This window comes from Vanessa tameamea, chromosome 13, assembly GCF_037043105.1.
Source record: "Vanessa tameamea isolate UH-Manoa-2023 chromosome 13, ilVanTame1 primary haplotype, whole genome shotgun sequence".
NCBI lineage: Eukaryota > Metazoa > Arthropoda > Insecta > Lepidoptera > Nymphalidae > Vanessa > Vanessa tameamea.
The window spans coordinates 12,072,699-12,099,417 of NC_087321.1; the positions used below are offsets into that span (position 1 = coordinate 12,072,699).

The following is a 26,719-nucleotide window of genomic DNA, read 5'->3' on the forward strand; positions in this document are numbered from 1 at the left end:
CAATTGGAACATCTATGATCGGTACACGCATAACAACCAACGCTCCTTTACATAAAGCGCATTAGTCAATTTTTAAAGATCGAATCACGTTGAATTGCCTCTACAACCCAGGTTCACAAAATTGCCACCCGTAAAAAAATGGCGGCACTGAATTGTGCCAATTGGTTCCATCAGGATGGGACCCGTTGGATGCGAGCGGTCGCTGTGGTGTTGGTGTGCTCTATTCCCTGGGGGTAAGGGGTGTATCTGTTGACTAATGCGCTAATGTTGGTCGTTATGTGTGGCGCAGTGGGCCCATTGGGGGCGGGTCACCGATGCGAGGTGTGCGGCAAGCTGCTGTCCACGCGGCTGACGCTCAAGCGGCACACGGAACAGCAGCACCTGCAGCCGCTGCACTCGGCGCGCTGCAGCCTCTGCCACAAGGTGTTCCGCACGCTCAACTCTCTCAACAACCACAAGAGCATCTACCACCGGCGCCAGCGCGGGCCGCCGCAGCAGCAGCCGCAGAACCTCACCACCGGCGACGCCAAGATCGCCCCGCCGCATCCGCCCCACAACGTCGACTTCTACAAGTACAAGGATCAGTTCAACGTCTAAGGCCGAACTGACCGCGAACCTTACGATTCTCTGTCTCGTTCTTTCGTATAGATTTTATATTTTCTCGCTCGGCCGCGAGTGCCGACGCGGTTTCGTTTCATTTACCCGTGTCTTGGATCTTGTAGCGACGTTGTGCGGCCGCCGCGGACTCGCGCGGTCTGATGTTATTCGATGTTATTCGATGTTATTCGGTGTTATTCGATGTTATGAAATTGACATTCCGATGTTATCGACGAGGGAGGGCGAGTTTCGGGTCGAAATTTTTTAGAGAATTTAACTTACGCCCGCTAAGTGCAATACTGCGGTATGAGTATTCCTGAATTTTACACTATGTTTAATGTGTGACAATAAGGCGAAGAGAAAATTTAATATTTTGAGAAAAGAGAAAAATCTTGGTGCTGTAAAATTATATATTAGGCTTAAATTTATAAAAGGAACAGTGTTCGTTGTAAGTAACAAAAGAGGCATATTGTTTTCAACATTGTGTTCATTTTTCGGCGTTTTGCAATTTTTTTTTTTTTATTTATTCTGTACTTTTTACCTTCATGATCTCACACTTAGATATTTATACGAGATTACTAAAAAATCTATTTAAAAATAAATAAAATTATATACACAAATATATAATTGGCTAATGAGGCTTTTCAAATTTATTATTTTATTTAGGTGTTTTTTGTTGATTGACTGTAAGACTGAACATACAGAACACATAGCACCAATAGAACCGAGAAATTACTTTAAACAGCCACCCGCAGACGCACTGTCACCACCGCAACGGTAACAGTAACAGGTTTCATTCGATATCAATCAGCCACCGGAACAGGACCTACAAATAGTTTATGGCATCACAAACCGACAAATTTCACATGATTAACTCAAGTCGACTATTTTATTACTCTACTTATTTTAACTGTTACTCTATCTAGTCGACTATTTTTTCGTTTACTATCTTTTTACTTTTCGTTTATTTTCCAATGTTTATGCTTTGTCAATGCAGGAGCATTTCTGAGCGAAGTGAATCGCAAGGTGCCATTTTAAGTAAATCAATATGGCTATAATATATATTATTTTTTTTAGTTTAGTCAGATTTTAGTTACTTTCGAAACATTAGTTTTATCACATCTTGTGTTCGTTTTATTATTTTATTGTTGTTTCGAATTAATCGTTTCGTTTCGGCAATAACTTTTTATTAACGTTTTTTTTTCTTTTTTTATTTAAATTATTTTTTCACTGAATTACGATTTAATCGTTTCGTTCGAGTCTAAATAAAATAAACACCACGTTATTGATAAAAATTAAAAAAATACTTTATAGGTAATAACTATTAAATCTTAATAATTCTCAGTGTTAAATGTTCCTAAATTTCAACAATGTGAATTTTTTAATATTACAATTTTTCTGCTTGCCATAAATAGTCGTAAACGATTATAAATATTTTTTATTAGGCGACAACTTTTAGACGATTTTTTGTATCGCTGTCTAGATTCAGAAACGCTTATTTCGAGTCGTTTTATTCCTAACTGATATCGATGTATGTTAGTCAACCCATTGTACGTAGTTCGGTAACCAATTCGTTTATAGTTGTATCAATAGCGCTGGCTTCATTGACCTTGTAGGTATTCATACATATACTAGGTGTTTGATGTTGTACCAAAATCACCCTCTGAATCTAGACTTCTGGGCTCTAAATGTTTCCTTTCGATATCTACTTTATCTAGTTCAATAAACATCACTATTTTCCAGCGACCTACATCGCTTAAAACAATGTTATATTTCTTTATAATAGCAATAAGAAAAATATTATCTAAGTGTAAATGTAAACACATAATTTATTGTAACAATATACACATTAAGTAATTATTAGTGCCTGCTTTACATTATTGTTTTTTTTTTTTTTTTTAATTTTATTATTCGGACAAAAGACATATTTTGCGTAACTAAAATTTAGAGTAGTGTTCGGAACACTCATTACCTGTGAGGTAATCGCTATTTTTATTAGCAAATGAGGCTTCCTAAAGTAAATTTTAAATACGATACGTTATAGATTATGTTGTTATTACTAAATGCATAAACGCTTAGCAATTAAAATTTGTTTAGTTATTTAATAAGCTTTATTACGATACTTTTAAACAATTGGAAGACTAGTGTTTTGGTGCTAAATTGGAACGATGTTCGTGTTAGAAAAAAAAAAATTAGGAAAATAACAAGGGTTTAATAAAAAAATGGGATCTAAATTTGTTCGAAACATTCGCAACATTCCGTGCACGAAAAAAAAAAGTGTTAAGTTTTTTTTTGCAAACAATTGCAAGATTTTTGACCGTAAGTCGTAGGATTGTTGTTTTTTGTGTAGTAATTTAGTAATAGTTTTTATTGTTAATTTGGGTTTGGGAATTAAGTTAGTTGACTATTTAGATATAAGATTTATCTGAATTCGTAGCGGTAATAGCATCTACATTTTTAATTTACGATTACAGGGATGTGCTGCTGAGTGTGGCAGTAATTATTTGGCTATGTCACGTAGCACTAGACGAAAGATCTTGTGAATTTTGAAATTTTATTTAAAAAAAAAAAATATTCAAAAATATTATGCCAAAATTAATAAGCGCTATAGACTGATTAGAGTAAGTACGCGTTTCAATTGTACACTATTAGGCGTATTTTCTAGAATAAAATGTACAATTATTTACTAAATTAATAATTTTATAGAAAAAAAAGTCAGAAGCGTGATTCGTTTCGGTTCGGTATTAAATCAAAATTATTTGTGATTCGAGGATCTTTGTTTTATATTTTTAATTTCGTAGTGGCTAAGTTATGGGGATCTCAGGAGATCTATACGATCTATGGGTTTTAAGGGCGATACTACACCGTGTTCTAAGGAGCAGAACACATCCCTGTCAAAACTACATTAGTTAGGATCTTAGCAAGTTTAAGACTGTTTCTGTGACCTGTTTAAGTTTTTTTTTTATCTTCCTAACGTGTTAAGGGATAATTATTTTCTTGCCGCACGTGCAGGCGTCGCGACCTTATACGATGTGTTCTTATACTTCTTGTTGGCATTTTTACTTATTTTATAAGGAATCTAAATTAATTTATTGGTTGTTGTATTGAAAATTTTATATTTTTTCTTCTTAAATTATTATACTGTCCTTGGATCTTGATGTTTTGTTGATGATTGGCATCTATGTGATGCAGCCCATTACATTACTAGAGGTTACAACGGTGCCAAAAATTGTTGATTTAAGTTTGTCTTCCATTGAAACGCTGTTATTTACAAAATGATAAATTGGCGAACATCCGGTACGCACGAGACACCGCCTGATATAATGGGCTGCACGGAACCATAGTTCTATACTTACCTACTTATTATTGAATTAATTTTACATCACTTATTATATTTACAGATAGTTCTTTTTCCTTACTTTTAAATTTAAACCTTGACATAATTACTCATAAAATGTAATTGTAATCGTTAAACCGAACTTCATAAATCCTAATATTGATGATAATGGCGTTTTTAATAAAAACAAATATACAAAAAAATATATAGCTGATAGTTTTATTCTCACCCTCACACACGATACATTAGAAGATGAAGCTTCCGAGAGTAGACGGATGTAGTGCACTTTTACTTTGGAACGCTTGTCATATCCCCGTTAAAGTATCTTTTCCCGCCACATGCATGTGTTTGTTCTAACACTTCATCGGCCACTGTAGCTTCGCAATCATTTATATTTATTTTTCTTTTTAATTTAATTTTTTTTTTATTTTTTTTTTATTATATTTTATTAATATTTTCAATCACTTTTTTCACTCCTTGTTTTTTCCGATGTTTTTAGTTCACAATAAAAAAAAAAAAGAAATTCACAAATAGAAATGAATAACAGCTAGGCTTACAAAGGTGTTATTTTATTTTATCGGTTCCGGGGACCGACCCCATATTTGTTTTGTTTTTTCGATTTGTTTACAGGTAAAAAATTATTCTCCTGCACGCTATGCTCGAAAGTGTTGTGCTCAAAGGCGTCGTTGAAACGACATATCGCGGACAAACACGCGGAGAGGCAGGAGGAGTACAGATGCACGATTTGCGAAAGAGTGTACTGCTCGAGGAACTCCCTAATGACCCACATATACACCTACCACAAGTCCAGGCCAGGGGAGACGGATCAAATCCGGTTTTTTTAGTGACTACTTGGACGGAGTTGGCGCGGCGTGCGGCAGAATTCATCTAGCAAAGAGAACCTACACGAAGCCAATCACCCAACCGCCGTTCTTAACATCACTCAAAAAGGTTAGAATCTGTTTATAGACAGCCACAACTTAGGGTTTACTGACCGCTGATTCATTAACGATATGTACTTCGATAGACATAGGTTTAAGGGCCCCCCTTTTTTTACGTTACGTTAATTTTTGTTATTTTGATTATTATTTTTATTTCTGATTTAATACCCAGCCGAAGACCCCCTCCCAACGGGTTTCGCAGTTTTGACGTTGTTGTGTTGCTTGGAGCATGCTTCTATCATTTTTGTTATCACGTGTTTCTGTGTCATTGTGGTTGAGAGAATTTCCTTAAATTTTTAAATATATACGACTCGTGATTACTGTGTAGTTAGTCAATGTGTACAGTGCATACTATTAGTATTATAATTAATTTTAAATAACCTCATACATACTCACAAATCTATATAACCGCTATAACCCTTTTTATATTTCATGAGCTGTTCGACTATAGCCAACCGAACGAAACATAACAAACCACCTCTGCAGATAACGATGAACACACACTAATCTTTCGGTCCGCAGCCGCACCGCCCCTCCGCATGCCCCCGCCGACGGCCGGCGGCATCAACGAGCCGCAAGAGTGTCCCTACTGCCGCAGGACATTCTCTTGTTACTATTCCTTGAAACGACACTTCCAAGACAAGCACGAGCAGTCCGACACGCTGTACGTGTGCGAGTTCTGCCACCGGAGGTACCGGACCAAGAACTCGCTGACGACGCACAAGAGCCTGCAGCACCGCGGCTCCAGCGGCATGCTGAAGCGGCTGCTGAAGACGTCGGCGCTGCACGGCGCGCTGCCGGCGCCGCACCACCTGTTCGAGCTCGGCGCCGAGCGCGCGCCGCTGCCGCCCGGCCTGCAATGACCGCTGTCGGGCTAGCCGCGCTCCTAGTGTAATCTTACGGTAGGAAATATTCACGTTAGCTTGTACGAGAACAGTATTGGAGCACCGAGTCGGACGGTGTTCGGGATGACGATGTAATTCAGAGCAATACTAAAGTATTAATGTATCTAGTACTGCCAAAATTATGCCAACTCTATTCTAGAGAGAAAAATTACATTTTTAATATCACTTTTCGATAAATGTCTAGTGTCAAATTAGATTCGGTAACTGTACAAAAACGAAACGTACAAATTTTAAACAGTAAATATTAAAATATTGAAAGAAAATATTTTTTAAAGAGACTTTTTTCGGATCGCCAAATCTAAATTTAAATACAGATTATTTAGGAGTTAATAACCAAAATTTTTAGATTAAAACGTATAAAAAAAAATAAAAAAAAAATATGTTGATGTTGATTAAAAATTAAATAAAGACTACTTAGAATCTGATTTGAGAGTACAAAAGAGTTACGTCTTATCGATGAATATGTGTATTCTATGTGCGTTTTGGCTTCAGTAATAACATTTTGATCGATGTATAAGTAGCCGTGCCTTCGTTCGTCCTCATGCGATACAAAAAAATGGTTTGATGAAATTACCGAAGTGACAAAGAATGTAAAAGTTGTTGGCGAACGAAATGTAACGGTCGATTGCCGATGAGCGCGACTGGCACGCCGCCAGCCACTGCCAGTCGACCTGTGGGTACGCCGCTAGGCTGCCAGTCGGTCTGGCAGCCCTATACAGGGTCTTGTGAGGGTCGTGGAAGCACCAGTGAGCCAACACTGCGAGGGTCTTCGAAAAGCAGGAACCTGTTCCATCGTATACGTTCGTGGTTTCGAATCACGCGACGAATTAATGTTTCGTCTGTATAGATAACCTAGACATTAGGATATTCATTAACATAATTATATTTAATCTGTATCCATTTTTCGGATTTCTCTCTATGAGTGTATAGTGGTTTCTTATTTAAATGTCGACCAACGTAGCGGACGTCTCGTTATTGAAAATTTATTAGATTATTATTATTATTATTATTAATTATATTCTCAAAATTCTTAGGATCGACCATAAGATGGCTGCAGATGTAAAAATATATTATTTACTTATATTATAGGTAATCGCTTGGGTACCGCATTTGGCTAAAATTGCGACTGACATATCTTCTCAGGGTTTAACGACGAATACGTTTTGATATCATAGATAAATTCTGCATCTTTACAGATAAGTATAACCCTTACATATCAATCAAATATCTAACATAAATATATGCTGGTATAAAAGTATTTCAACGCCGTGATATTTCACAAGCCAAAGAAAAACATTTAAATGGGGATAATTTTTGCCTATACGCATTTACTTCGAGTAGAATAAAAAGGAAACATTCTGAAAAATGATCAAATCGAACTGTGCCATATCTGATTGGAATTACCGAAATATCTACTTGATTGAACGATTCAAATATAACCGTTTTTTTTTTTTTTAAATGCTACACCGTTACAAGGGCGTGGCAAATAATGTCCGCAATCAATGCAATTTCAGATATAGTTTAATTTAATTAACATTATTATTTTGCATTTATTATTTTCCAATTTTAAGGTAAATGGTTAAGTATATACGAGTAAGTTTTTATTTTCTTTTTCGGAATGTTACATATTCGTAATTTGTGATATGAGTTTTAATTGAATGTTATTTGGTATAATTCCAAATATATTTTTAAAATAAGTTTTTTTTTTTTTTATATTCAGCTTAAATTAATTTGTTAGACAAATTACTTTTTTCATGATTATCGATGCGTTTTCATGCGAAGATTATACGTTATCCCCGGTAATAACGCGCGTACCTCCATGTTCGTAATACCTCAAATATTTTGTTTTTTATATATTAATTTTTATTTGAATGTTAAATAAACTGGCTGTCTTAGATTCCGAAAGGAACGTTTTCGGTTCGGGAATTTAATCGTCATAGAATCATCTAGAGAGCTTAGAAAAAAAAAGCAAGCGGGTAGTTTGAATTGTAAATATGTTATAAGTTAGGCAGTAATTGAAGGATCGTGGCATCATTCGGGAATAAAGCCTCGTGATATTATTAACTAAAATAGTGAATAGATGAAATCATTAATGGAAAGGATTTTTATATATATTCTAATAATGGATTTATTAATAGTAAAACTTAGGACTTAGTCTTTCTATAATGTTTTTTTTTAGTGTTTGCGTTTATTGTTTTCGCTGTGCAATTTATTTCATACGTTCGGCCGTTTGAAAGCTTGTTGTTGAATGCTTTGTTAAAAAAAAAAAAAATTGGATTGTTTTCCCACCAATATTTTTTGTGAAAATTATTTTTTCGTAATTCTAAATTGATCTCAGTAGACAGCTGCGAACTACATCATATATCGGAGACAGCTGTTGGTAATTGTTATTAGGCGTAGGTCTTTTACGTTAAGTTTGGATGTGTCGGCAAAAAAAAATTAAGTACGAAACCGCAGCTTAAAAAAAAAATAGCTCAAAAACAGCGAAACACGAAAATAAACATATTCTTTTGCAATGTATACCAAAATACTGCATTTTTAAATAGTAAGATGATAAGTGAGAAAACATTTTTTTTTTTTATATAAATTATTTCAACGTCTCAATTAAATAATTAATATGTATAATCATTTCGCTTCGTCGCCAGATAATTTATTTTAAGTTTACTAACGATATTCGTTTAAATAAACCGACTGTGTTACTAAGGTAGGTAATGCAAATTTTAATCAACAACAGAATGCCTTCGTAACAGTACAACTATTACAATAGCCTACAAGTTAAGTAAATATAAGATACAACGGATAAATGACAATAAGTAAATAAAATCCGATGTTCAGCTGTAAATAATATAAGGGACGATAGCGATCTGCGCATGCGCCGTTTTATTTTAGATTGTTCGAATTTATTGTAGTGGGTAGGTGTAGCGACCACTGACGACTTTGTATACGTATTGTCATTTAGTTCATTACATTTCTTTGCTGAACCTGTCCAGTTATACTGCCAATAGTAATCGTAACCGAATTCGGACGTCAGAAGCACTTAATTAATTTCTAGTATATTTACGGCATTAATTATACTAAAACACGTATTGGCTTTATGTAAATAAAATACAAAGTACGGTTAACTCCACGTTCACAAATCGGTTTCACAAAACAATCTTGCTTTTTAAATCGTAAGTATTACCTCCAATAATATTAAGTATTATCTTTGATAAATCTTTTAATTTTTAATGTTAATGTAGCGAGAGAAACTCCCTGTGAGGCTACTTGACTTGAACCACATCAGTTTAAAAAAGGTTATGCTTTTACACAAACTGGTCTCTTGAAAGTAACGTCGCCAATATTTTTAATGTTAAAAAGATGACTGTATCACTGTCTCTATCGAACGTACGGTCGTTTATTAAGCTAGAAAGAGACAAAGCATTACTTATAATATAATAACTTCGTATACGGTAGTAAATAGGCAACGGTTAATTCTTCGGGCGCAAGTAGCTTCACATGGCGTGTATGGTTTTCGTTATTTAACCAGGAAAAGTCAATGAAACGTGATCACTTATATTTATAAATACAATAATTATAGATATTGTCGAACTTTAACAGTTGTTACATAGTTATTTCCATACATACATTATTTTTGTTATCCATATCCATATTTAAAATGCAATAGTTTATTATTCGGGGCTGTGGTTACCGGGATATTTATTCTCCCGTACCAGAGCGTCGATGCACCAGATCACAATAGTTAATTATTTAAAATAATTATATTTGCTCGACGGGGGACGCGAAAGCCGTTTTTTGAGAATAGATCGACTCCACCTAAAACTTAGCCTAGGATCAAATCGCACCGACTTACAATTCGTATTTATCGACCGCATACATGTTTCATTTAAACGATATTTTAATGATCTAGTTATTTTTATACAGATTTTCCAAAGCGGAGTGGTCGTTTGTTGTTATTTTTTAATCGATATAAGTCGATGTATTTTCGATCTGTAGTCGAGTGATTAAAGTGAGTCTATACAATTAAGTCGTTATATTCTTAAGTCAATAGCTTTAATATATACAGTATCTTCCACTTTAATATAATTATTATAATACAGTTATAGCAATAGTTCCCATTCTGCCACAGTACCTCAATAATTATACAATTAACATAAGTAATGAAATGAGATCGATAGCAGATTATTAAGATATTTTTTTAAATAATTCTCTTTTCACCGAAAAGGTTTTAATCTCGTATTAAGTAAACGTCAATTCAAGTGTCAATAAGACAATCCATTCAGTATTTTTTTACGCGTCCTGTATTCCCGATGTGAGTCTACTCTAACGAACTGTTCCTATATTTAGCGATCTTATAAATATAGAGGACTATATGTAAAATGGTAAAGATTTATAAATGTTAACTAAGAAATACTTTAGTCAGGTGCTAAACAGCGTATGCGCCCCTAATATAATCTGCAGGTCCCCTAACTACCAATAGTTACAATTATAGTTCCATAATTCAAAGTGCACTTACGTCTTTTTATATAAAAGTAAGTATATTATACTATGTAGTTCATTCGACGCCTCCCCTGTCGAGCAACGATCGTTGATAGCCCGTCTTTGCAGTAACTATATAAAAAGTATTTACAATATACTCACTAATGACATACAATATATTGCTAGAAGTAACTTTTTATCTACAGATGAGAGAGTAAAGCAGGAGTACAATCTCGCTAAGAAATCGATTAGAACGTTGTTTTTCGTGTCTGGAGGGACGAGTATTTATTGATAAATGTTTATCGCACTCGTAGCGATCTATTCGATATAATATTTTCTATCGTGCGTTTACGGTGGAGTTTTATTGTGTAAACGACCCAGTCGATTTTTTAGCGGAATTGCACAGCTGTTACTTGTTGCTTGGATGACACATTTTATACACAGAAATATTTTTTTAAGGAAATCAATTTATATGTCAATGTTAATTAAGTGGCAATTCTAATTTTAACTGCACTATATTTTTGCTGACACGTTTAGGTTTAGAGTTTTTTCTTTTTTTTTTCGTAATTTAATATATGCACGATCTGCGTTTTTATTAGTATCGACTTTACATTTTTAAGAATTTCTCGTCTAAGTGATACGTACCCTCGATTCATCGTGGAAATATACACATTTTATTAATTTATTTTATTTTTTACTAAACGCACGCTGCAATCGAGAGTGTGTGACATTTGCGATCGTTCTATGCCTAAACTAATAGATATTGTGTTACTATTGTAAAAGTTATAGTTTGCCATCGTTGATCAAAGAGGAAAAATATGTTTTTAAATACATTTAGTTAGTGAGTTTTGTTATACTTTTCATGTTCGGAAAGTTCGGAAGGAGCGGGATGTACAAAAATGTTTCATAGTATTGTGTATTGCTCGATAAGATAATAGGTGTGGGACCGGAGTAATCGGTCCTATAGAGAGTTAGGGATCCTCTTGGAAATTGTTGTAAGTCGGAACATCCTCAGTCAAGACACTTAAAGTACTATTGTTGTACATTGTATAAAAGTCGACTACGATGAAATGAGAATGTTTATTTGGCACTGAAATCGTAAAAAGTATACACTTTAAAATATATATAGTATATCACTCAAATAGAAAAACTTTTTCTTTTAATTACGTGTCAACCAAGTAAGTTTACAGTATGAACACTTTTCGCGCTCTTTTGTTGACAGCGCAACGTACGCTCAGAAACCTGAACAAAACATAAAGTCTTCATTGTTTTCGGAGTAGCTATTTTTTATGATTTTCGTGTCACTTAAATGGTTGTGTCTTTGTTTTGATGTTGTTGATAAATGTGATTAAGGGAATCAATCGGGCTGCGTAGGAACATATCAAAGTCGGATGACCTAGTACTCTAAGTATCTTTGAATCTGACATACAGAATTACTTATATTGGATTGTAATAAGCGGTCCTTTATGTTTTGTATGAAATCTGCGTTTTGAAATATCATGGAAAATATAACAGTTGGATGTAATAAAAGTATAAAATTTAATAAACTCGCAGTGATTCCATTGATGATGCGTATTTTTATTTCACTCCTCTTCACTATTAATAAAAATAAATATTTCCCCTTCACATTCCTTTCCTTATTTCCTTAAACACTCAACATTGTTTATGTATGTTGTAATAAAAACAGAATTGAATTCAATAAACAGTCCGAGCTGACAAACGTTATTATTACTTAAATAGAACTAAATCCTTAACAGAAAAAAAAAACAACCATAAAGGTTGCTAAATAGTGTAAATTATTGATGATAATGTTTACCTAGCTATTTTTAGTGCATGCAAGCTATGTGACAAAAATTGGTAACACTAATTCAGAAGTAAAAGAAATCACTTTAAATGTAGTTCGATGTTGTATATTTTTAAGCTGTGTACGTGAATTCATGGTCTATAGTGAAAACACCTTGGTTAATAAAAAATAATTAAAAAATACTGGGTTTTAATAAATACTTGAAATTTATATAAACTTTTATAAATGTTATGTATCATTATGCATATTTTTGAATGTTTTCATATTATTATAAATATATAATTTTAGAAATTTAACGAGATATATAAGCATAACTTATAAAAATATAAACAAAATAATAAGTATCAGTACACGATGGATATTTCTTGTTTGAAATACATGTGTAAATTACCAATAAAAATAACTAAGATATTTAGTTTGCCAAACCACTTAACCAAGAAATAGATAGAACTACTAATCATTTAGAGCACTTATGACGGAATAGCCGTTTTCACGAAACTTTTTAAAGAGATTGTAAGCCAAATATTTATCAGTTGCTTAAACAAAAAATACTGTACAAAAGTGTATTCTCTTTTTAATTGAATCTTTAGAAAAAATCCTTAATAAACATTACTGGTTTTAAAATTGCAAGTTTCTAAAAAAAAAAAAATCTTTATCTGTAAATTGCATGCTGTTTCACCCATAAAGATTACTTGTAAGTTATTTCTCTAGAAAATAGATAAATGAGTAGATTGTCTTCTTTAGAATGTATTGATAAAAAAAATGTATTCTTATATAATTTTTGAGAATGAATGAAATGTTTTTTTTATGATATCGGTAGGCGGACGAGCAAATTTGCCACTTGACAATGGCGTTGTAAGAAATATTAACCATTCCTTACATCACCAATGCGCCACCAACCTTGGGAACTATACGTCCCTTGTGGCTGTAGTTACACTGGCTCACTCACCCTTCAAACCGGAACACAACAATGCTGAGTACTGCTGTTTGGTGAAAGAATATCTGATGAGTGGGTGGTACCTACCCAGACGGGCTTGCACAAAGCTCTACCACCAAGTATGTCAGTGTGTCAGGCTAAATGTCCAATATTAAGCTTCAAACATCATGTTATTTCTACAAAAGTTCATTGTTAATTGAATAAATACTTATGCATTTATAAAGTTTAAAAGTCATTGATTACTAATATATATATTTTTTAATTTAAATACGATATTTTATCATTTAATTTTTTTTTTTCAAAATAACTCATTAACTTTGAACGCAACGCGCAAATTGGCATATCGCGCCGAGCGCCTACAAAGGGAGGACGCAGTGCTCGTTGTCGCATGCTACACTCACACAAGCATTGCTATTTTTTACGTAAGCTGCCTCTCGGTACAGGTTTAGCGCGACTAAGACATTTTGACCTGAAGTATTTACTTTCATATCATATTTAACCGATATTAAATTTTTCAACTAAAAAAAAAATTTTTTTTTGATGACATAACATATTTACCTATTCAAAGAAGGAGGTTCTCAATTCAAATGTATTTCGTATTATTATTTGTTCAGAACCAGGTACCACGCATTTATTAGATACTTACTTACCTTACCCTACCTTACTTAACTTACCACCTACCTTAAATTAAAAAAAAAATTACGAACTCGTAATTTAGTTGCCTTTTGTAATATTACATAGACTTCCAGTGTCCTTAAAGTTAGGGTTATATATTTAATTTTTTTTTTTTTTAATTTTTAGAAACTCGGATGAGGCAATTGGAATTAGGGCTCTTAACATAAAATTGTAGATATTTAATTATCATCATTAATTTATGAATGTCAAAATATTTATGAACGAAATACTTACTGTCTACTTCAAATGAACTGTCATCTGTCAGTGCCAGGACTGAGGACACAGATCTGTCAGTCACCGCGGTTATGTTATGAGGTTTCATATCAACATTACCTCGTGTAATTTTAGTGTTTAATATATTAAACAATGTTTGCGAATTAAATAACAGCATAATGGACGCCTACGATATTTTTAAAAAACTGACAAAGGGTCTTACATTCAAACGTCGTGTTTTAGGAGTGAAAAATGCCGTGAGTATTCCTTCTAACCTCTTCCAATGTTTTTATTTCAGTTTAATTGTATATTTACTAAAAAACAAAATTTGCATGTTTAAAAAACCTCTAAATCAAGCTTATAATATTAGGTTATTGAAATATATTTTTAATTCTAATAGCTTAATTAACCTAAGACATATTAATATGTTTCTACTAATTTTAGAAGTTTCGAAGTTTCTAGTAAGCTTAGAAGAAAAATTAAACAGTAACTTTAATTTACACTGCAATGATTATTCGAAGTATTATCGAAGTATAACTATCACAAAATTATTTATTTCATAAATTATTTAATTTAATTTAAATTTTACTTCTAATAGGAGCAAAATATTAAAGCTACTCTAAAAAAGGAAACAGAATTAAAAAACGAGGAGGAAGACGAAATAAAACAAGAAATTGAAGATAATGAGAATTCAATTGAACATTCAGATGTAGAAAATGAAGATGGTGAAGATGAAAAGAATGATGACCTACAAATAATTGATGGTGTAACGGTAGAGAAGAAGACCAAGAAAAATAAATCAAAGTTAACACCTGAGGAATTAGAGAAAAGACTTGAAATCGAACAGGTCTCTTTTTTTTTAATAATCACTGTACAAAGTTCATAAGAAATGGCAGATAATTTACATACAGCTTTTAATTAAAATAATGAATTTAATTTTGACAAGTGCCTTTCTCGGTGGTAGGACTTTGTGTTAGCATACAGGTAACACCTGCTCATCCCATATTCTTCAGCCAAACAGCAATACTTAGTATTGTTATGTTAAGGTTTGAAGGGTAAGGGAGTGAGTATAACTACAAGCACAAGGGATCTAACGTCTTAGTTCCCAAGGATGGTAGATTCTTACAGTGCCAATGGGTGTTGGTGACCACTATCAGGTGATCTATTTGCAGTGCACATGTATGATGTTAAAAAAAACCATTCTAGTGCAATAGCTGATGATATATATGTTACTGTAAAAGCTCAACTACGGTAAATCTTAAGATTTTCCAGAAAAACCTAAGATTTACCGATTATGAATGGTAAATCTTAGGATTTACATGTTAGGTTAGGTTAGGTTGGAATGGTAAAAGTCCGAAAAAGTTGACCCTTTATAATAAATACTCACATTTACCAACTCATGTCGGTAAATCTTAGGTTTTACTGGAAAATCTTAAGATTTACCTTAGTTCGAACTTTTACAGTAACATATATATTAAAAATATTCTATTAAACAAAATTAGTGTTATTTGAAATGTATTGAAGGGATTAGTTTTATATAACGAGTTTTATCTCATTGAATGTATTAACAAGTTTACATTTTTTAGCAAAATCAATTTCGAAATGAACATGGAATCAAAGCGGTTGGTCGACATATTCCAAATGCATTGAAAGACTTCAATGAGCTAGTAACCAAATACAAAGTAGCACAATCACTTGTGGACACACTGAGTCAGTGTGGTTACTCTGAACCTACACCAGTGCAGCGTCAAGCGATACCCTGCTTATTGGAGGTTAGTAGATTCAATTTAACAAAATCATGAAATTTAATGTACAATGATTTCTTATGTATCTAGCAATCTTGAAAAGTACCATTCATTGGCTTGGCATCCTCAAACTCAACCCTTTCTAGTCATTTTTGTTTTTTTTTTCTATAGTGATGATATTTTTTTCTGTATTGAGCCTAATCAAATATACTATTCATTTATAATGGGTTATTGTCATCAACAATATTAAAACTTCATAATAAAATAATGACAATACATCCTTCGAAATACAAATATCAGAAGAAGAAAAAACAACCAATAATTTATATCCCAGGGTCGTCAGATAGTCGCATGCGCCCCGACCGGCTCCGGGAAGACGGCGGCCTTCCTGCTGCCGCTGCTGCAGGCGCTGGGCGCGGCGCAGGGCGGGCCTCGCGCGCTGCTGCTGTGCCCCACGCGCGAGCTGGCGCTGCAGATCCACCGCGAGGCGCTGCGGCTGGCGGCGCCCACGCCGCTGCGCTGCTCCGTCGTCAGGAGCTGCAAGCAGAGCAAGATCAAGGAGCGGGAGAACACCATTAAAAAGAGTGGTATGGATCAATCTTGTTAATCTAATTGGTAGATTAATTGGCTTCATATGTATGTATGTGTATGTGTCTCTTGGAGGTATACAGTTTCCTGGCCGCTGTTCCTGTTAACCTTTCTTTCATTATTGTTACATAAAGGTGATTAAACTCTTTACTTCATAGTGCAGACGGACTATTTGCTCTGTCTCATACTCTGATGAGACATCTAGTGATCAGCTGCAGAGTTCTTTAAGTTACAGCAAATACTGAACAGAATTCCTACTAGTGTATTATTACTTTTGATGAGAATTTAATTTGTCTTCAGATCTGGTGATAAGTACACCGAATCGTCTCTGCTATTTGCTGAATCAAGAGAATGTCGGCATTAATTTGGATAAGTGAGTTTTTTTATAAATATTTATTTAAATTTACATTATACATACTTTTTTTAAATTATTTCTTTAGTGAGTGAATTTTGTTTTTTTTTTTTGTCTATTCTAGGGTCCAATGGCTAATCATCGACGAAGCGGACAAGCTGTTCGAAGGCACCACGGAGGAGGTGGACACGTTCCGCCAGCAGCTCGACGTCATCATGGGCTTCTGCAAGGCCAAGGTGGCCATGTTCAGCGCCACTCACACCCCCGCCATCGCCAAGTGGGCGCGGCACAACATGCGCGGACTCATCAACGTCACCGTCGGACTCAGGTCTGTCTGCACCATTGTCTGATGCCCTCGTGTTCAAATCCCGGATCGGCCAGTAACTATTTCATTTTTCCACTGTGTAATATTCAGAAGTTGTCTGAACTGTTGAAATTGGCAATTTATGGTTTAACAGCTTAAAAAAAGTCGTTTAAAATACATTGCATTAATATTATGTAACAGGTTCTTATTTAAATTGTAATTACTTTTAGTTTAGAGACATTCGAACATTTCCGCACAGTGAGGTAATTGAACTATATGACATTGATAATGATTATGTTCTCAGGAATGCAGCCTCCACATCAGTGGACCAAGAGCTGCTGTTCTGCGGGAACGAGAATGGAAAGCTGGTCGCGTTTAGACAACTCGTGCAAAAAGGACTTAAGCCTCCCGTTTTAGGTAACAACATACAATAATAATCTTATGACGTCGACATCAAGCATATTCATATTTATAGTTTCTAAGCTACTTTCGTCACAGTTGACTATATCGTGGGTGCGAGACTGTTTGTCTGTTTGATAAATTTCATGAAGATCGGTCGGTAAGTTAAGACGTGACACCGTAACAATGAAACTCACAACCTCAGAAAATTAGTTAGGTTTATACATTACATATATTACATCCCACTGCTGGGCTAAAGACCTCTTCTACCTTTGAGGAGAAGGTTTGGAGCATACTTCACCACGCTGCTCCAATGCAAGTTGGTGGAATACACATGTGGCAGAATTTCGTTGAAATTAGACACATGAAGGTTTCCTCACGATGTTCTTCACCGCCGAGCACGAGATGAATTATAAACACAAATTAAATGGTGCCTGCCTGGGTTTGAACCCGAAATCATCGGTTCCACCAGATGCACGCGTTCTAACCACTGGGCCAGCTCGGCTCAGTGGTTTATAAAATCATCACTATAAGATCAATCGTATTTTTTCATTTGATTATATATTTTTGCCGTTTACATTTAGTATTAATATAATTTATTTCAGTTTTCGTGCAAAGTAAAGACCGTGCAAAGCAGCTCTTCAAGGAACTGATCTACGACGGTATCAACGTGGACGTCATCCACGCAGACAGAACGCAAGCGCAGGTAAAGAAAAACCTCAAATACTAAAATCAGGATGTTTTTTTGTGTGTGGCACCTCAGACAGAACATTGAGAAAAAAACCATAAATGTGAGAAAGGCACTTTGGAAGAAGTCTAGTGTATATAGTAATATGCTTAAAAATATATCATATAATATCAACGAATAACAATCTTATTCATTCATACGATTAAATGACTATGATTACGGCATATAAAAACTCTTTTGTTAATCCATATTAAGATAACTGCCATTAACGAACAATAACCCTGTATTTGCGTTAATTCACCTCCCAGCGTGACAACGTGGTGCGCAGCTTCCGCACGGGGCGCATCTGGGTGCTGATCTGTACCGAGCTGATGGGTCGCGGTATCGACTTCCGGGGCGTCAACCTTGTGGTCAATTTCGATTTTCCGCCGTCCGCCATTGCTTATATCCACAGGTTAGTGAGCAAAATTTATATTATATTTAACTTCAATCACATACTTCAATCAGAGACAGACGTGACTTGACTAATAACTTCTCCCAGATTATATATTTGGCTTCAAAAGATACATTAGCAATCTATCAATGAACTTCGTACTCCATAGTATTTACAGAAAATAAAATTATAGAGAAAAAATCACATGAAATTCAACAGCTATGTTATATAAGATATATTATAAAGTATAATGTTGTATTCTCAAATCAGGATCGGTCGAGCGGGCCGAGCGGGACAGAAAGGTCGCGCCGTCACGTTCTTCACGCAAGACGACGTCACCAATCTCAGGAGGTAATATGGTCATTTAGTTCCACTAACTTTTCTAGATCGGTCATATATAGTGTAAACTCTATGTAACGTCACTCAAGGGACTGGGTATTTGGATGTAATACAGAGTTGGCGTTAAATGGAGGGGAAAATATATGTATCAGATAAAGTTTCTTCCAGACTAGTGTCAGTAATAGAAGTAAGATAATAAAGCGACAAAGGAACGTACACATCTGCGCTGTTTTTACTAATTTTGGCGACTAAAAAGAACTTTTTATTATTTAATTTGTCGTTATGTAACGCTATACAGTCTATCGTTGTATGGAAGACAAACTGAACCAACCAAAGTCGAGTGATTTCGACGCTTTAGGGAGTTTGTCGTTAAATGGAGTTTACACTGTATATACTCATACAAATTAGATTAACTTTTATTGGAATAATTGCATATATGTTTATACAGATGGAGTGTACGGGCACAAATCAAATCAAATCAAAATATACTTTATTCGTGTAGGTTTTTACAAGCACTTTTGAATCGTCATTTAACAAACTATTTAAAGTAAAGCTACCACCGGTTCGGAATGTAGATTCTAATGAGAAGAACCGGCAAGAAACTCAGTAGTTACTCTTCCAACATCTAAAAATACAGTCATGTTAGTTAAATACAATTATATATGTACAGTAATGTGTTATCTATATAGAACGAATGGGATAAGATGAAGAATGAATACATGACAGCTGGGACGTGATGGTGATTTGGTGCAACCAAGTTTTAAGCCAAAACTTTGTTCAGTCAACAACATATTTTAAACAATCCTCAGAAAGCAGAGGACAAACGTGATTACATAGAGTGCATTTCGAAGCTTTTATCACTATAAAAAGGATGTTTTTCACTGAACAAGTCATAGCGGACTGAAAATATTTTTTTTTTTTAAACTCAGTTGCACTAAACCACCATTCATCGAAACTCAGTTTTAACTCTTCATTGTATATATTAATATATCACCTGATGTAACATAGAAAGCAATCACCCGGAGTCGTCTAAATGATTGTATTTGTAAATTATTATCATAATAAATATTCCGGGCGAAAAGTCTTAGGCCGAGTCCACTAGGCACTATTCGAACAAAACACAATATGAAAAATGAAATATGTTTGCTGGATTTTGAGGAGCCGGCTTAAGAGTAAACATATTTCATTTGTACAATTTAGTGGCTTCGTGGTTTTACTAAATTCGTATTATACATGGATTGTAGAAATCTAACAATACATGTCTGACCAGTGTCTATCCAGTAATTGTCAAGTTCAATAGGAGTTGTATTATGTTTCCTGTATATATAATTAAATTAAAACGTAAATTGTAATTCCAGCATCGCTTCAGTGATGAAACAGTCCGGCTGTGAAGTACCAGAATACATGTTGAAACTCAAACAAGACGCTAATAAAAGGAAAAAGCTGTCAAAGAAGGCCCCACGCAGAGACCAAATATCAACAATCTTGCAGAAACCGGAAAAGTATGTGATTTTCGATCATTTCGTTTCAACTTCGACTTTATTTGATTTATTATTTACTTTGTTTCGTGCGCAGTAACACTATAAATATTTGCGAAACTTATAACAACGTAGCTTGTTCACAAAGAACATATTTTTATATTTTAAGGTTTAACAACAAAATTCAAGAGCAAACTTTGTCCTGTTAGAGAAGTGATTTTTCTAAAAAATAACGTTCTGCCCTTGAGGTTACATCTTAATCTATGGAGTTTATAATTTGAAGGGTTTTACTCTTAAAAAATTCTACAAAACAATGTTTCCTTAATTCCAGCTCACAACGATTGATAATAATAATAATTAATCCAGAACAAATAATTGATAAAAATTAATGAAGGCTTTCCAACGATATACACATTTATATTTTCAGACGTAAACTTGAAACTCAAGACGCAAAGGAAAGTAGCAAGACGAAAGACACAGATAACGTGAGAAACGGGAAGAATGAAAAATTAAGGAAAATACAAAATGGGGTAACGAAGAAGGTCAGAACTCAGAAAGAAAATACTAAGGCGGCAAATGAAGCAAAAAAAACACATAAAATAGGACAAAACAAACGGAAAAAGAAGAAAATGAATACAGTGTGAAAAAGTAAATAAATTATTAAGTTGATGTTTAGTTTTATTTTTAACTAGCGACCCGCCCCGGCTTCGTCTTACAACGTTCACAGTTTTTCAGACGTTAGACAATACAAATCGCTTTGCAAAATATTCATTTTAATTACATGCTGTAAAAGGCCATATTGATCTATATTAAATGCACAACGTATTTAAGGTCCAATAAGGATAAGAATTAATGCTGTATTGTTTAAAATCGCTTCGAAGTTAATGGCTTATTTCTCGTAAAAAGTAAAGGATAAAAAACGTTTTTTGTAGGTTATCCCTAAGAGATATACATATACTATGCCGGACTTTTTAAAGACCTTTTTAAAGTGTACAATACGGTAGTACATTATTTTGTTAAAAAATGTGCTTATTTATGACATCACTTCATGTGCGGGATTTAACGAGAAAACTTCGATAGAAAAAATAATAAGACGTGTATCAGTGGTGAACTGCTATATTCAGAATGATGACAAAAAAAAATGTAACTTAAATCTAAGTACATCTAATTGCACGACGGCGCAATAAGTGCAGCTGCATTCAATTTCTCGCAGGCGCTTAAACATGCCCCCGGGCGTTGAAAGCATGGCTTTTAACCATGGAAGGTTATTATGATGACAGAGGCAATGGACAAATTCTGTTGAATGCCCTTCTGATAACACCAGTGGACGTCCAAATATCCGCCACGCGAACAACATCGTCCGAACCAGAACCTCTAAAGTTATGAGTTTCTACTATATTGTGCATGATCATCAAATTAACATTTTATGGGGAACATTTTTTGCTAAAGGCGGTTTCTCACCCCAGCACTGCAAAAATTCTTAGTTTTGATTTTGAGCATTTGTCTGTAAGTCAGTCAGTTTTTTCGGTGAAATTGGTATCGGAACTATGGAAGTAAATTAAAGTGGAAATAACAAATTACAAATAATATGTAAATCTGAGATTTGTTTATCTTTACTCCTTTTTGGAATAGGTTTCAGCTCTATACTTCAGTTAGAGAATTCTCAGACATGTGAAGCTTTAGGTACTCTTGATGATTTTTATCCAGCGATTGTATTAAACAGAAATAGATTCGTGAAAACTCGAAACTTGCTCGAATTGAATATATTCTATCCACTAACCATCAAAGTTTATGAAATTGGATTAATAAATAAAACAACCATCTGACTAATAAACTAGCTTTACATAATAAATCAGATATAAAATAGACAGTCTTCATTGCAATTTATATACAAAATATATCCATACTAAGTTACTTAAATAAAAAATATATATAGTCTATGGGACATTAAATTATAAGCCATTATAAATCTATGGCACTTTAAGAACATTGCATAAGCCTCAAACTCGAATCTGTATTAAGCTATTAACTAATATCTACTACTTAAAATAATTTTAAGCCTCTTTATATATTATATAGAAACAGTTTTAGATAGAGATTCTTAAAAAACTGTTATTTCAGTAAAGTGTTATTTCTGAAACAAAAAAGTGGTCCAAAAATTATATTTTTAGTAAAAATAAAAGAAACACTAACAATGTCTTGCTTAAAACTATGCTTAACAATAATACTATTTTGACAGTTTCTTTGCATAGATTTGTACGATTTATAATAAAAAAAAGACAAAGTTATCACCTGACGTAATAGAATCTTAAAACTAAGAAACAACTTTTGGTTAAACACATTTTTTAATGTCTAAAACATCGTTTTCTTATCATCGATATTATTTTAAAGTGATTTAATTATTCAGAATACGATTATATAGATCCTCATTTACACTATATTGTTTTAATAAAGTTCTACTTCCCCGTTTATTATTATTCGAAACGGTAATAATTGTATATAGACCCTTTTTGCTTACAATAAATCCCTGTTAACTATATAACATAACTGTTACAAAAATATCTGACAGTAAAAACTAAAACCTATCATAAACTATGAAATTAAATATTTACAAGTAGCAACACTAATGTCGTGCTGTCTTTTTATTTCCCATATTTATATGCATGTCTCTTATTATGTAAATATTGTTAATTAATAATCATATTAAAAGTTTAAAGTTGGATCGGAATAGATAAATTTATAGTGACTACGGTCAGCCTCGGGTCCGGGGCAAAACTATGTTGGGAAAAATCTTTACGCATAATGTCAAGCCCACTATGTTCCAGAAATTATTATTTATGTGATTTTGACAAAAACTTAAGTGTTTGCAGGATGACGTCCTGGAGGAGAGATGGCGCCACTATCAAATTCGTGTCCCGATTCGGAAAAATCTTAGAAGTTAGTTAATTTTTATCACACAACCTTAAACTATGTAATAATAATTAACTGTTTAGCCTGAAATTAGGTGGAACGCATTAAAATACAATCTTTAAACTTTTAATATGAGTATGCGTTAAGGTTATGTTATTTAAATTAAATAATATTATCTTTATGTACAGTTGACAGAAACATTTAAAAATGTCTGTTCAATAGTTATTGCACTTGAGTTATAAAAAGGTCAAATTTTGTATAAAGTTTTTAAAATTAAATAATAACAATGAAGAAAAATGACCAATTCGGTAAGTCACTTTGGGTTATCAAAGCACATAAGGCACCATTTACTTTTATTAATAAGAGTTGTTCTTACGATATGAATTAACGTAGCATATTGAAACATTATAAGATTTAACTCTCTAATTGCGGGGCTGATATGAGTGTTTTTTTATCTTAACTTAATTTTGGAAAGGTAGCATTATTATCACAAAAAATCTCAAGAGAAATCTGTTCACGATATTATGAGATTATGAACATACAAAATGTATCCGTTCCGCTTTCATATAATTGGCCGTTTTCTTATAATTTGTACGTAAATTTAAATATTTTTCAAGAATATATTTTTTTTCGATAAACAAAGAATGTTTGTCGATTGCTAACATTAAACAAAAATTAACGCTTTTCTACTAATCAAAGTTGAAATTCATTCGCATAACCAGTCACAAGGCAATCTCGGCATCTTATTAGCCGGCCAAGGCAGATACCCGGCCGTTTTAAAGACCCAGTAATCATATGACACCTTGCTGATAAGCAGCACCAGAACTAGTACCTCCAGGCCTATGATGTAGTAGATGTAGTCCGTCCAATCCCTGGGCGTATGACAGACCTGATACTCCTTGAGATCAACCACAGGGCCCATGCTATCTTCGCATTGCAGGCTCTTTAAGTCTGGTATATTCTTGTAGTTTTCTAGAAGCCACGGCTGGAAAATATTTTATATAACAATTATTGTATTTGTTCTAAACCTTTAACACCAATTAGATTTATAATTGTGATTCAATTCCTTAGCATTCTAATAAATTTGGTTTATTTTCGGTAGGAATTTACTTTGAAATAAATTACATAGTATTATGATCTTCAAATCAGTTTAAGGAAATAATATATTTCAGTGTTTAGAAATAAAATAATGTATTGACGTAAATATCACATAGCTGGGCAAAATAAAATTAATTCAATTATTTTATTGCAATCGTGTAAAGCTAAACTGTTTCCAAGTGAACTTGATTTTACAACCACCTAAGGGCCAACAAATTAAATCAGAATATTAAAGAAGATCATACCTTTACAACTTTTTCCGTGTTACAGTCACAGTGTATGTAATTCCCTCCGATCAGGAACGAAGGTCCCGTCGTTATGAAGCAATTGGACATTACGTACGTGTGGATCTGGAATATTAAAGGCCTTTTCAACTTTGAATTGCCTTACCATTGACGAACTTTTGAAGTGAACGAGACAAAAGATACTAAAAACTGTCTCATTAGTCAGTCAGTCAGGCTCTTAGATCTTTTCTCTGATTAGACCAAAGGAAGCGATCGAAGTTCTCTGACAAGTAATTTATGGCTGTACACAAATTACAGTCTTTTGCCTCGACAAACCGTTGGTCTCAAGCCTGAATCCTTTCGACGTTTCGAATTTGCGGTCCCATCGTATTATAAGAGTCAGGGAATTTAAAGTACACATTTGTACACACCGTATCTCGTGCGCACGGTTTGACAATTGTCTCTTTTGAGAATGGTTTCCGTGTCCTGAATCGTCCAGGACGAAAACAAACCAATATATAGTAAAAATCTTATAAATATTTCTAAGCCAAAACTTTCCATTAATATTTTGACATGAAAGGAAACCTTTTATTTCTAAAATTAAATTCAACCAACTCACCGTTTTAAGTTTATTGTGGGTTAAAGAAAATACCATAAAGTTATCTATGAACTTGGTGCCTTCTAACTCCACGATGCTAGCAATGTCGTTATAGTCCACCAGTAGCTGCCTCAGGTGCTCGTACGTCGGGTCGTCGGACACCGCTTGGAGTGATGTGATCTGATTAATAAATGGCTTTTGTTAGAAATTAGACCAACATGAAATGAGCCGATTGTTTTCATATTAAGGCCAGTATGTGGTCATTCAGTAAACATGATAAAATTCACATCGTATTATTCATTACTTATTTAAGACTAAATATAAGCCTTTAATTCTATATCATTATTTATTAACGTCGATTATATAATAATGGCATATAAAGTATCTTCGGCATATTTAGAAATTTCTAATTTTTTGGGTTCTCTATTGACTACTCACATTGTTATATGAAACGTTCAACTTGGCCGTGTTGGGCGGCAGATTAGTGGGCATGACCTTAAGATGTCGCATGGAACAGTCTACTGCTACCAAATTGGTGACCTCACCCCCCAGAAGTTCCAGCCGATCGGGTATGCAGGTGCAGTTCGCATTAGCGGGTCGTATATTACGACAACTGGCACTCAACTGGAAATGAAATAAATTATATTCAGTGTTTGATATCACACACCGGACTATGTTGAGTGGCTTAACCAAATAATGTAAACAAAAAAACCATTATTATCTTGGTGTGCGTGACAGCTACGCTTGACACTCGTCAAACGTCATAATAAATGACAACATCACTTTACTAGTGTGCGTGTACTTAGAGGTCCACTGTTGCCCACAATTTTTTTCAACGCGTTTTCAGTTTTGACAGTCTATCTAGACACATTAGTCAAAACTATTTCGATCATGCCAATGTAGATAACAAAATAATATGTTGATTGTATTTTCATTATAACGAAATATTTTAATTGCTGTACACTGTCTGTAATGAGAATGAATAGCAGGCAAATAGTTCAATTTCAAATATACTTCTTTCGTTCATTATTTTAAAGTCTAGTGATAAACTAAGATTTTCATTACAAGCTACTATTGTTCCCATTGCAATTTACGATCATCACCGATTTAATCCTATCTGGATTCCACCAACTAGGATTAATTATTGTCTGTCACAAACTCAATATCTAATTACCTCTTCTTGAACTCGTAGATGGTCGATTTGGACAACTTGCACGTCTTTGAACCAGTTAAACGTCAGGTCGAGGGCGCAATATGTACGCTCGTAGTTGAGAAATGTCACCAGTGAGCTACTGTTAGTTTCCATCGCCTTCTGGAAATGCTTGCATGGGAGGTAATTGTTACCTGTGGGGATAATCGGACCAGTTAAACATTTCGTCATAAAATGAGGTTTAAAAATTGTTGTTTGAGGGTATTTATCGGATTGATATAAAGAGGTACTTCAAATACAAACCGATATGTGTATAGATTTTTTGTTTCATTAATAATAAATTATAAAAAATATATGTAAAGATCATCTAATTGTTGGAAAAATGGCTCCTTTGTAAAGTTGGTCGAAGTTTGGTAGAAAATTAGTTGAACGTTAGGTGTAATGTTCCAAAAAATATTTCCACTTTATTTAAAATGAATATAGCTCAGCTTTTAAAAATAAACTTAAGTGTACGTGCACTATAATGTA

The 26,719-nt window shown here is 33.9% G+C and overlaps 3 protein-coding genes across 13 annotated transcripts in view; 2 read left to right on the forward strand and 1 right to left on the reverse strand.

The window, feature by feature from the left end:
- Br (broad) overlaps positions 1–11,823 on the forward strand; it is a 122,393-nt gene extending 110,570 nt beyond the window's left edge. For 9 of the 11 annotated variants that reach the window (XM_064216713.1, XM_026638783.2, XM_026638784.2 and 6 more), the window contains one exon: positions 5,398–11,823. In XM_064216713.1, coding sequence (XP_064072783.1) covers positions 5,398–5,738 — 341 coding nt within the window. In that variant the 3' untranslated portion in view covers positions 5,739–11,823. Of the gene's footprint in view, positions 1–289; positions 4,144–4,564; positions 4,886–5,397 lie in introns of those variants that run through there. The other 2 variants (XR_003368997.2, XM_026638789.2) reach the window with 2 other exon arrangements.
- Positions 11,824–13,961: 2,138 nt separating this feature from the next.
- Positions 13,962–20,880, forward strand: LOC113399607 (DEAD box protein 52 homolog). Its single transcript, XM_026638775.2, has 12 exons — positions 13,962–14,142; positions 14,484–14,732; positions 15,472–15,657; positions 15,965–16,217; positions 16,519–16,591; positions 16,695–16,898; positions 17,179–17,291; positions 17,879–17,979; positions 18,270–18,415; positions 18,665–18,745; positions 20,092–20,235; positions 20,639–20,880. Exons 1-12 carry the CDS (start codon positions 14,065–14,067, stop codon positions 20,853–20,855), a joined length of 1,845 nt encoding a protein of 614 aa, XP_026494560.2. The 5' UTR covers positions 13,962–14,064; the 3' UTR covers positions 20,856–20,880.
- Positions 20,881–22,660: 1,780 nt separating this feature from the next.
- LOC113399609 (protein halfway) overlaps positions 22,661–26,719 on the reverse strand; it is a 44,292-nt gene continuing 40,233 nt past the window's right edge. Inside the window, exons 6-10 of the mRNA XM_026638778.2 lie at positions 26,216–26,385; positions 25,480–25,665; positions 25,063–25,221; positions 24,465–24,569; positions 22,661–24,106 (exon numbers count right to left, since the gene is read on the reverse strand). Coding sequence (XP_026494563.1) covers positions 23,828–24,106; positions 24,465–24,569; positions 25,063–25,221; positions 25,480–25,665; positions 26,216–26,385 — 899 coding nt within the window. The 3' untranslated portion in view covers positions 22,661–23,827. The remainder of the gene's footprint in view (positions 24,107–24,464; positions 24,570–25,062; positions 25,222–25,479; positions 25,666–26,215; positions 26,386–26,719) is intronic.

Coding starts and splice junctions, on each gene's coding strand:
- LOC113399607 (XM_026638775.2), top strand. CDS start 14,065: ATGGACGCCTACGATATTTTTAAAAAACTGACAAAGGGTCTTACATTC. Junction 14,733..15,471: donor AAAGACTTGAAATCGAACAG/GTCTCTTTTTTT, acceptor TACATTTTTTAG/CAAAATCAATTTCGAAATGA. Junction 16,592..16,694: donor GTCGGCATTAATTTGGATAA/GTGAGTTTTTTT, acceptor TGTCTATTCTAG/GGTCCAATGGCTAATCATCG.